Source organism: Hipposideros armiger, unplaced genomic scaffold, assembly GCF_001890085.2.
Source record: "Hipposideros armiger isolate ML-2016 unplaced genomic scaffold, ASM189008v1 scaffold_260, whole genome shotgun sequence".
NCBI classification, from domain to species: domain Eukaryota; kingdom Metazoa; phylum Chordata; class Mammalia; order Chiroptera; family Hipposideridae; genus Hipposideros; species Hipposideros armiger.
In genome coordinates, this window is record NW_017731610.1 from 1,270,460 (window position 1) to 1,281,936 (window position 11,477).

The following is an 11,477-nucleotide window of genomic DNA, read 5'->3' on the forward strand; positions in this document are numbered from 1 at the left end:
GTCTGCACTGTCATCAGTCCCACAAAATATCAGGTTGTTGGAAAAGTCCTGAAGCATTTTTTGCAACGAAAAACGTAGAAAAAATACGTCATGACTTTTCCGACAACCCAATAACTGAATGCTTTTTAAAGGTCACATGATCACTGATATCTAGCCAAAGACATGTTGTTTTCCTGTAACTAAAAGGAAGGTGGCTGGAAGAAAATTCCCCCAAAACAGTAATCTAAATAGATTTATTAGCAGGAGAAAAACTCTGAACATCAGGTCCAGTCTGACCCACAATGATCCAACAACAGTCACCGCTTGTTCCGGGAGCAGTTTGCAGGAAAGCCCACGTGGAGCGTCAGCCGGCCTTCGTCGCACTCACAACGCCAGCTAACCTTTACACAATGGCTGTGGTGCAGTCGTAACAATACAGGCGCAAATACTCACTGCTCTGTGAGCTACAGCTACCATACAAACCATTTAGGTCCTTTTTGAAAAACGGAAAAAGTATTTCTATTACAGCTTTATTTCAAGCATTTTCAGTGAAATACAGCTTTCTCTATTTTCCCTCAGGATAGACAGCAGATTGCCTCCTTACGTATCTGCAGAGGAAACGTGCGACTCCTTTACACGCTTGCACCCTGAAGCCGGCTTTGCCAGGTGTGAGTTCCGATAAGAGAAGGGAGCCGGGCCGGGCAGCGCGCTGGCTGATGGTCAAGGCTTGGATAGTTTTCATATTTATTTTTTAAAAAATGGACATCTGGGAAAAAAGAAGTGAGGACATAAAGAGAACCAACATTATTCTTTTTCAGTGAAGCAGTCTAACTCCAGAGAATGGGCTCTCCACTTTGAATTCAAAGTGTGTGGTCCCGAGGCTGAGGTCTTTCCCGGCCAAGGAGCTGCCTGCGGCTGTGAGGCACCACGCGCTGGCGGAGCGAGCTGGGAGGAAAGTGTTAACTGAAGTCCAGAGATGCTCACTGATAACCGGGCTCCTCCGGCCCACACGGGCCCAGGGCGGAGGGTGGCGGGCCGAAGCCAGCGCGCTCACTGAACCGCACACAAAGAGCTTCTCGGAGGGTTCCCAGTCCTTGACACGGGCTGCTCCTGGTTGTAGTTTACAATGTCTGCCTTCACCACCCTCTGTCATAAAGGAAAACAGAGGTATTATCAGGACATCAGAACATTTAGAAAGCGCTCCTTAAAGTATATTTTTATTTTCTGAACTTCGTGAACTCCTGGTGATAGACATCATAAATGAAGCAGGAGCTGATATCAGAAGAATCGCCCAGAACAAACTAAAGCAGAGCTGGGACTCGGGGGCAGGGGCTGTTGTTGATTTTTTAAGTGTGCACCAGCAATTCCTTTATTGAGTCTTCCCTGGCTTTATGACATAAACTTGAGGCTATCACAAGTCTAATAAAAACCTGACAAATTAATATGAAATAGTAAACCCTGCTTATAATTTAAAGAAAAGGAGTTAAAATCAATCATTCACAAATTTTAATTGATAGACATGATCTCACTATTTGAAAGTAAAACATGTCATTATTTATTAATATGTCCATAAACCACTATACCCAGCCACAACTGTTTTTAGAATGTTTACAGCCACTGGTGCGCTAGTGAGAAGGGGTGGCAACGCTAAAGGAGTTGCATATAAAGGAGAAAAGTTTGGAGCAATCCGATATTTAAAACTTTGCCAATTTTTAAAACTTTCCTCCCAAATCCCTAACTTACTTCCAAATAGCTCACTAATGGGTTATGAATAATGACTCTAACAAAATATAGAATAATGAGAAATTTAGAAAATTACCTCATACTCATGTTTTTAAAATAATTTAAACCAAAAGATATTTTTAACCCTTCCCTCCCTCCAACCCACATTCAAGGATTATCTTAAATGATACATTTAGCAATATGCCCTAATATTTATCTCAAAGTAACAATTTAAATTAAAACAAATCCTTTACTGTTTTCAACTCTATTACCAAGTCTGCACACACAAGCAGACAAAGAAGGGTAATTCAAGGCAAATTTTAAAAATACTCTTTCAATTACCAGGCTATTTCAGGAAAAAGGGTAAGGAATGAATAATGAAATAACTGCCTCAATTCTCCACTTCACTGCACATGTAATAAACACAACCATAAAGACAAATATGTGTGAAAGTAACTGAAATGCTGTTTTAATTTGTTCCCAAGTCCTTATTTAATTCGTAAGTCTCCTGGCAAAGGATCAATTTTTCAAAGTTCTAAAACAGGATATATGCAATATTAATTCCAATAATGTACAATAATCATTTGAACTTCTCTATTCATAAGGAAAAAGGAACAAGATAGCATTCACTAGTTCTCACCACCCTCCACCCCAAAGCTGCAATAATATCCGTTAATACCTGCACTACTGTACTGAACAGATTCTACTCTGAGCGGAGTTAGTATGTTGAGCATCTTCTTCCGGGGACTTCATTATTTCTGCCCTGACCACATGCTGTCAGTTCCACACAACATAAACAAGACGACCAAGAAAGAAAACGGAAAGTATGTTCAATGATTGACAATGGAAGAGAACACCAAAGTAGAAAAAGGAATATACACATAAATTTAAACATGTCACAAAGGAAACAGCAGAATATATGCACATAAAAGGAAGAAAAATAAACAAAGATCTGAGAAACATTATTCTTTATAATTCTATTTACTTATTGAAATAGACATGTCTATTGAACCTCCCAGGCAAATTGTTGAGTTCTACTTTTGATATCACAATTACATGTAATATACATAATGCCCAATATTTCAGGGGACAACCAAGAATTACGGGGCTTTTCCATGCTAAAGTGGAGTAAAAGTATTAATTCCATTTCCTTCAACAAACATTACCGAGGGCCTACTATGTGCCAGTCGTCCTATATTGGCAATGTCCAGGTAAATTACACAGGACCTGCCCCCAGTTGCTGTGGGCCTGATGGGAAGAGAAATGCACCCACAGCTCCACTTACCTTAAGTGCTTTACTAGTGGACTTACGCTGCTGTAACAGAGAGACGGGGGTAACGAATTTACTCTGAAGGCGGGGAGAGGGTGCATGAGTCAGAGGAAGCCATATGCCATTCACAATTTTCCCATTTAATAATACTGATTACTCGTCAAAGATGCTCTTTCATGCTCACTGCCCCATTCCCTACAACCCAGGCTTCCAAATTTCAAATAGAAATAAGTTCAAAATGCACTTTTCTGCCATTAAAGAAAAATACTGACATACAGTATTGAAGCACAATAGCTGCTGTTTTCAAATGTCTAAGCGTTTTGCTAAATAAAGAATCAAAACTACTTTGTTAGGTTTTTGTTTGCTATAACCCTTAGGATGAAAAGACCACATATGACAAGTAAGTACGACAGAGATAACACACTTTTCAAATTTTTTAAATTTGAAACTATCCTCACTTTCTTTTTTACAATTACAAATATCTCATTTCAGAAAACTCTTCATAAGAGCATCTATTAAATAGCACATACAGAAAAATACATTCATTCAGGCTGTTGTTTGTGATAGATAACATTTATAAAGATTGAATAAACAACCAAGAGTAAATGAACAGGACGCTACGGTATGTTAGCCTTGGGTGGGCTCCACGCCAGTCCTCTGGCGAGCGGTATTAACTTCTGGACAAGACTCATGATTTACTAGGCACTCAGCCTGATGCTATCAACAGAAGCATTACCAGCTGCCACATGAGGTATGAGGGGAGTACGTAAATGAAACGTTGACCACCATTATCTGCTCTCCCCAAACCTAATTGTTTCAGGACAAACTGTGGGTTACAATAAAGAGAAGGGAGTTTCATAATCAGTAAGCAACTCATTAATCCTCCAAAATGCTGGTTTAAACTCCATCTTATAAACACAGCCAGGTTACTGACCTCTGGTCAAGACATTTTGGTCAAAGGATTGACTAACATAAATGACTTGCATATTCGCCATTAATTTTCATCAAATTAATGAAGAACTAAAAAGGCAACATCTTTCCTGGGGACCTTGGCTGTTGGGCATAACGCTTTGTACAAAGTTTCTGAACTGGAAGCCAGAATCAAGGCTCTGCAGATTCTAAACTTTGCTTTCCATAAGTAGAAAAACAGAATTTCCATGCCATAAGCTTCATGGTAGGTGATTTCACAGTAGTTGGCTTGTTTACAAGCCATAAATTGACGTTTTCAGAGAAAACGTTACCTACAAAACACCAACTTTTATTTTTGGAGCCACAAAGTACACTCAGTTATTCTCTGCTATTAGTCAATGGAGTGAAATAATGAAGTGGCCCTCGGAGGACAGCTTTGTGGTTGAGCACCAGCTTACCCCTTATTATGTCAGAGAGTAGCTGCTAGCTGATACTGGAAATGGAAGTGGGAGCTAATTAGAGGGTAAGCAAGAAAGCAACCTAGGAGATGGGGTAGTGAGGTATAAGGAGTAAAGATGGGCCATGGGAAGGCACTAAAGATAAATTTGCAATTGCTATTCTGCAACTGTGCCTTAATCCAGATAGTAACATATTAATCATTGCAAAAGTCATACTTTGTCATGCTCAGAATATGGAATAAACATACCCTGAAGGCTAAAACACTTGTCACTATCATTCATTCAAAGCCAATCACTAGTGTAGGTATTGAAGACGTTCAGATAAATACATGATCTGTTTTAGAGATGCGTAAGAATCCAGCACAGAAAATGGATGTGTAAACTATTGAAGAATATTATGATTGACATACATTCGAAGTGTAACAAGATTACAGATTACCATTTGAAACATGGATATGGCATCTTTGAAACCATGGCACTTTGCACACAGTAGGAGCTTCAAGGAAGCTATTCTTCTTTCTCTGCCATATCATGCGCCATTATGTGCTGCCAATAACGTTCATCACTTTAGGCAAGTGACTGCACTTTGGTCCCCACGACCTCCTCATCTATAAAAAACAAGGTTTGTCTATGTGCTCTTGAAGGTCCCATCTAGTTTTGAAACTATATGGAAAAATAAACTTAAAAAGTTTAAAAAGAAAAAGATGAGATATGACCTGGAAATCCATTAAGCAATATTCAATATCCAAGGGCTAGAATAGCATGTAAGAAGTGGGTAAATATGTTCTGCAAGGAAGACAGCAATGTTTAAGGTAAAACAGGAATCCCAGCGCAGTCTTTGTAAACATACTGGCAAAAATGATAAAAAGGTTAACATCTAGGTAAGAAGAATCTAAGTTCCTTATGGCTCCTAAGCAAGGCCAGTATTCAGCTAAAGCAGAAAAGACGGGCCCTAGGCCAGGGGGTAAATAGGCATTTGTGTTGTGCAGTTATGCGCTCAGTGAGACACGAGTAAAATCGTGGACATGCCCACTACATGCCCTATGCTACATGCTTCCATACAGAGCATGAAAATATTCAGAGGTCACATAAGGAACATACATTTTTAGCAAGTTTAGTACCTCAGACATAAGAAAAATTTTTGTTTTGAAGAAACTAATGCATACTTTGTTCAAACCAAATAGAAATTCATAGTTTATTAACTGGCAAGTGAAAATATCAAGGCTTAAACATGTATTAAGAACATATTATGAACTCTTAATACCAAGTATATATGGCAAAACCTCCTTGGAATTCGGAGTGAAAAGAGAAAAGATACAAGACTATGCATTTTTTTTTTAATACCTAATGCATTATTTAAAAGCTGAAAGCTGGGCTTCCTCGAGAATAGCAGCTGTCAAGTTATCTTTTCTTCTAAAGGTTTGACTACTTTGTAAACAAAAAAATCTGAACAATCTGGGAAACTAGGACATTTGTTAACACATGTTCTGAACTTTTACGATGAAAATGAAACTATTAACTAAATTGGGAATTGTGAAAAATGCAACTATAGTATACTTAAATGTTTAAATATTTGCCCTATTTATTCTGGGAGCTCCTTGGGGAAAAGGACTTTAACTTACTCATCTCTGTATCCCCAGATTCTAGTGTGGTCCTGGCACAAAGTAGACCCTCAAAAAATGTTTGCTGTTTTCATAAACTGCAATGCCTTTCTTTTTCCCTCTACCCCTTTCTCTTCCTTACAAAATTTCCAAAGTGTGCTGATAACTCATTTTATGACTCCCAAACAGGAACGATCTAGGTTAGAACTAAAATAACAGAATGTCTTTAAATAATCAGTGAATGGAACTAAGACTAAAGCTGTATTATAAATATTTATGTGGCATCAATTTCCATGTGACTGGTGAGTCTACCATCTAGCTCCTTGTCTATAAAATAAATCAAAATAAAACAATTTCAAACATTACACTAAATTTCCTCAGGAATCTTTCAAATGGCATAAAACCCACAGAAACCAGGCATAAGCACTCCCTCTCTCCCTCCTTCCCTCTCTTCCTTCCTTTTCTTCCTTCCCTTCCCTTCCACCCTCCATATATATGTTTTAATATATATATTTTGCATATATACAAAAATATGTAAAATCTGAACTTCTTTGTCTTTTTTTTTTCCTGGTCCTAGACATCCAAATGACCAACAGGTACACGAAAAAGATACTCAACATCACAAATCATCAGGGAAATGCAAATTAACAACACAATGAGCTATCACTTCACACCTGTTAGAATGGCTACCATCAAAAATGCAAGAGATATGCTGATGAAAATGTGGAAAAAAACAGAACCCTTGTGCACTGTTGGTAGAAATGTAAAATGGTACAGCCACTATTGAAAACAGTATGGAGGTTCCTCAAAAAATTAAAAATAGAACAACCTTATGATCCAGCAATTCCACTTCTGGGTATTTATCCAAAGAAAACAGAAACACTAATTCGAAAAGATATATGCACCACCATGTTCACTGCACTGTTATTTACAATAGACAAGATATGGAAATGACCTAGATGTCCTACAATAGATGAATGGATAAATAAAATTATACATTTATACACACACACACACACACACACACACACACATACACTGGAATATTATTCAGCCATGAGAAAGGAGAACATCCTGCCATTTGCAACAACATGGATGGACCTTGAGCACATTTTGCTGAGATAAGTCACACAAGAGAAAGACAAGTGTTGCATACATACACTTGGAATTTTAAAAAGCCAAACTTGTAAGAACAGAAAATAAAATGGTGGTTACCAGGGGATGGGGTTGGGGGGACAGGACAGATGTTGTTTAAGGGTACAAGCTTACCATGGGTAGTAAGTAAGCCCTAGAGATCTAATGTACAGTACAGCGAACATAGACAATATCACATTATCATCAAACATGCTAAGAGGCTAGAACTTAATTATGCCAACTACTAAAAAGAGAAGATAATTATGTAATGTTATAGAGATGCTAATTATCACTACAATGGCAATCATATTACAATATATAAATGTATCAAATTAGCATGTTACATACGTTAAATTTACATGTTATATGTCAAATACATTTTAATTAAAAAAGAACACTGTGCTCAATGCAGCTTGCAAGATGTTTTTAGAAACATCTTTTAAAGAAATGAACTTTCAAAAATGTTTCCACTGAGAAACGTTACTTGTGAAATCAATAATTTAATTGGAAAAGGGACCAAATTCATAGCATTCAGGAAAGTGGATTGGAGCTTCCTACACAAAAGATTTTGATAAAGATAGTAGAGAAAGAAAGATTCTAGTAGCTTGAATTCATCTGCAAATGAATGAATTCGAAGTAAATGCCACCAACAAACTGAAGCTTGAATTAAACATCACTGTATAATAAACAAGACATGGTGCACCAATAAACAAGGTGGGGTGTACAGGGAGGTTAGAGAGCTATGTACTTAACAGATCTGACACCTCCTTAGTTAAAATATGCCGAGATGTTAAGTCTAAGAATAAACTAAGAATATTAATAAAGCTTGCCTAAATTTTTGCCTTTCAAAAGTATCCAACTTCCTTATTTATTCTGAGTTATCACTAAAGCTAAGCACCACCACAGAGCTCAGGCACCAGCACACTTTCTCCTCTAAGAACGGCCCGTCACTCAGTGGGTCTCCCCTTTCTCCACTTCTTTAGGTAAGAAATCCCAAAGTGATCTTGGACTTCTTCTCTCTTTTATCCAGTCATTCCAGAAACCCTATTGATTCTTCTTTGAAATGTCTCTTACCTCCATTCCATCCCTTCCATCCTGATTCTGGTCCTAATCATGTCCTTGCTTAAATCTCTTTCCCATTAGACCACACACAAAAACATCCAATTAGATTAATCCTACCTGAAAATTGCTTTCATTTATTCCTGATTAAAAAATTATTTCCCACTGTCAATATGTTAGATAAAACTTATCACTTTGGCATTCGTAAATCTCCATAGTCTTTTTTCAAATTCCCTCACATTCCAACACAAATGGTCATTTGTTTTTAGCCAAACTATTCCTCTTTTTCCAAAATACAACCTAAGCTTTTCATCATGCCAGATTCTCTTTCAGCCATTTTCTTACGCCCCAACCCCACTCCAAACTGCCCAGTAAGCCTTCCTCCAACATGGCAGAGTGGAAACTCCAGGGACACTGCTGTCAGGCCTGAGCTCAAACCCTGTCTCCACCACTGCCTAAGTGCAAGTTAGTAAATCAAGTTATTTAACCTCTCCAGTCTCAGCTTCCTGCCCATAAAATAATGAAATGCCACCTGCCCTACAGAGCTATTATAAGGATTCAATGAGATAACACGGTGCCTGACACATAATATTAATTTTATTCACTAAAGGCAGGGACATCTTAAACTCCTTTAAATAATCATTAGTCCCACCACTGTACCACATTATATAATATGACCAGTAAATCATTTATGATTATTTGATAATCATTTCATGGACTTTCTAATTTAACTAGACATTATTTTTCAAACATCGCTTAGAAAAGCTAAAAAGCAGAGGATGGGCTTGACCTCTGGGGTCTGCCAAGTTCTGTGTGATCAAGCAAAGCATGGTGATTTCTTTCTTGTATCCCTCCTCCTAGACCAAAAACAAGTAGCTGTTTTTATGTGCCTGGGAGCAATTCACATGGCACAAAATATCTTAACATTGCACCTGGCCATAGTAAGTGCTAAAATAAATGTCTTTTGAATAATGAGATATAAAAGTAGCAGATTTCCAGAGTTCCAAATACTTCATCAAGTCCTAGAAACAACCACATCAGCATAATTTTCAATAAATGTTTGCCCTAATTGTTTTAAAACATACACATGCACACGCACATGCATACACACATAGTGACCATGAAAATAATACACTGAACTCTAAAAGAATTAAAGAAAAATTTAAGGATGGGAAAAGATGATTATACCTTTCTAGCTGCATGGTGTGAGGGTGAAGTGGAGGGGATTCAGGAAAAATGTTATTTATCTGTTGCTTCTAAGCAAACCACTTCTGAAGCTTAACTTTAAACTACAGGCTCTTGCTCTGATTTTTCATTCCATCAAACATGTGAAATGGTGTGCTAGTCTAGTGGTATTTTTAAATGCTTGACTGTTGACATTCATGTTTATGTCTTAGTCTAAGAGAATTTTCTAGTGAAAGACTAGTCTACTGACTATTGAAATAATTCAGAAATTCTCAATAATTAACACCATTATTAAATTAACAATAAAAGAACATCAATAATTAATATAATTATAGTGGAGGATGTTTTAGAGAAGAAGAGAGAGCACAGACTAAACAAAAATTGAAAAAATAATGTTTCACCAATATAAACATGGAAGATACCAAATGGAGTAAATTCTAAGACTAAACTTTGATAAATAGTTGGGGTTTTTGTATAAATTATGTTTAAAATATTGTACAGTGATCCTGGAAGAACTTAAAGAACTACAAAACAATATGGTCAGCCCCTTAACCCATTACTTAACCATTGATAAAATTTATATTATACTAACCTCATTTTTCCAACAAAAAAGGACAAATTGAAGTTTCAAGGATATCATAATTTGGCAAAAAGTTAGCATCCTCCGTCTTCAACAATAAACACTGATTCATACATACAACCTATTTCTCAGGCTCTCAGGGATATATAAGTACATAGAATGCATAAATGTGAAGGGATTCACTGGTGAAAATTAATGTCTTTTAAGGGATAAATTATTTTTTAAAATATGAAGTTCAATATAATCACCTGTGACTGTTCTATTTCTGCTTTGTTTAACTTGATTCCAAGGATTTCAGCAGCAACTTTCTGAAAACACAGGAAGACCTAATAACAAAAATAGGTTTAAATGATTTAAAACAGGCATGCTTAAGGTACCTTCAAATAAATTGAACTTTCTAAACAATGATAAACAGCAAGAGTTGCAAAAATATGTTACTCCAAAAATAGCTTTACTTCTCAAATACAGCAAAATTTTTAAGTGTAAAATTTTTTTAAATGACTAAACCCATAATTTGAAAATTCGTGCAATTCAGTGAATTGGACTAAACATATGCATTTATCCCTAAAAACTTACATTTTTAAAGATTTAACATAAGATGATTAATTACAATTACCGCATTTAAAAAAAATACTAGCAAAACAAACTCCTATAAGTCCTGCAGAAAGTAAGAATAATACTTTAACACCTGGGTTTTTCACTGCCAACTCTATACTGGTCTTCTGACCAGACTTTGGCCTATCTTAAAAGGTCGTACTTTCCAACCCTTCAATAATCTCTGTGGCTCTCATCAATTCAAACAATTCTCCACATTTCTTGAGCAAAACAACTTAGTAATATTTATTGTATTTTATCAGTTCAGAGTAAAGAAGCAGTATACATTACCATTTTTAAAATCTACAGATACTTTTTTATAACAGCCTGTTCATACATAGTTAGCTTATGCCAAGTCATGATTCCTACAGCTCCAATCCAGACATTATTTGTAATGTATAACTTGTCTTTGTTTCATAAGTATACTATCATTTCTTATCCCTACTTATCTAATGATTACTTACTGAATATGTGTTGTAATTTTATTAATTTAATTTTGATTTCTAATGAAAGAGAGACACATACTCCAAAAGGCTTATGTCATTTGTTCCCCAAAAAGCATTAGATATTATAGTTCACTGTTGTTCAATGTTTAAGGAAAAACAGGAAAGCTAATATGATAGAATGGAGAGAAAGAGGGGGATTGTGAATGGAAATGAGCTGAGAGATTACGGGGGTACAAATCATGTAAGATCTGCTAGGCTGCTGGAAGGACTTGGGCTTTCACTCCGAGTGCCATGCAAGCCACGGGAGGGATGTGGCTTCTATTTTAACAGATTCAATCTGGCTGTTTTATTGAGTATTCGTTAGAGAAGATGAAGAGTACAAAAAGAGAAACCAGCAAAGACACTAATGTAAGAGACGATGGAGGCTTGAAACTAAGTGGTAGCTGTGGAGATGATAAGAAACAAAGATTCTGAGCATATTTTGAAAGCAGAGCCAATAGGGCAGAGAGACCGAGGGAGGGAGGGAGGGATGGGGGGGAA

The 11,477-nt window shown here is 36.7% G+C and overlaps 1 protein-coding gene across 3 annotated transcripts in view; it reads right to left on the minus strand.

The window, feature by feature from the left end:
* Positions 1-216: 216 nt before the first annotated feature.
* Positions 217-11,477, minus strand: part of RAB28 (RAB28, member RAS oncogene family) — an 81,370-nt gene continuing 70,109 nt past the window's right edge. The window contains exons 6-8 of one of the 3 annotated variants that reach the window (XM_019656501.1): positions 10,146-10,223; positions 2,381-2,475; positions 1,026-1,125 (exon numbers count right to left, since the gene is read on the minus strand). In XM_019656501.1, the coding sequence (XP_019512046.1) occupies positions 2,386-2,475; positions 10,146-10,223 (168 nt within the window). In that variant the 3' untranslated portion in view covers positions 1,026-1,125; positions 2,381-2,385. Of the gene's footprint in view, positions 1,126-2,380; positions 2,476-10,145; positions 10,224-11,477 lie in introns of all 3 variants that reach the window. The other 2 variants (XM_019656500.1, XM_019656499.1) reach the window with 2 other exon arrangements.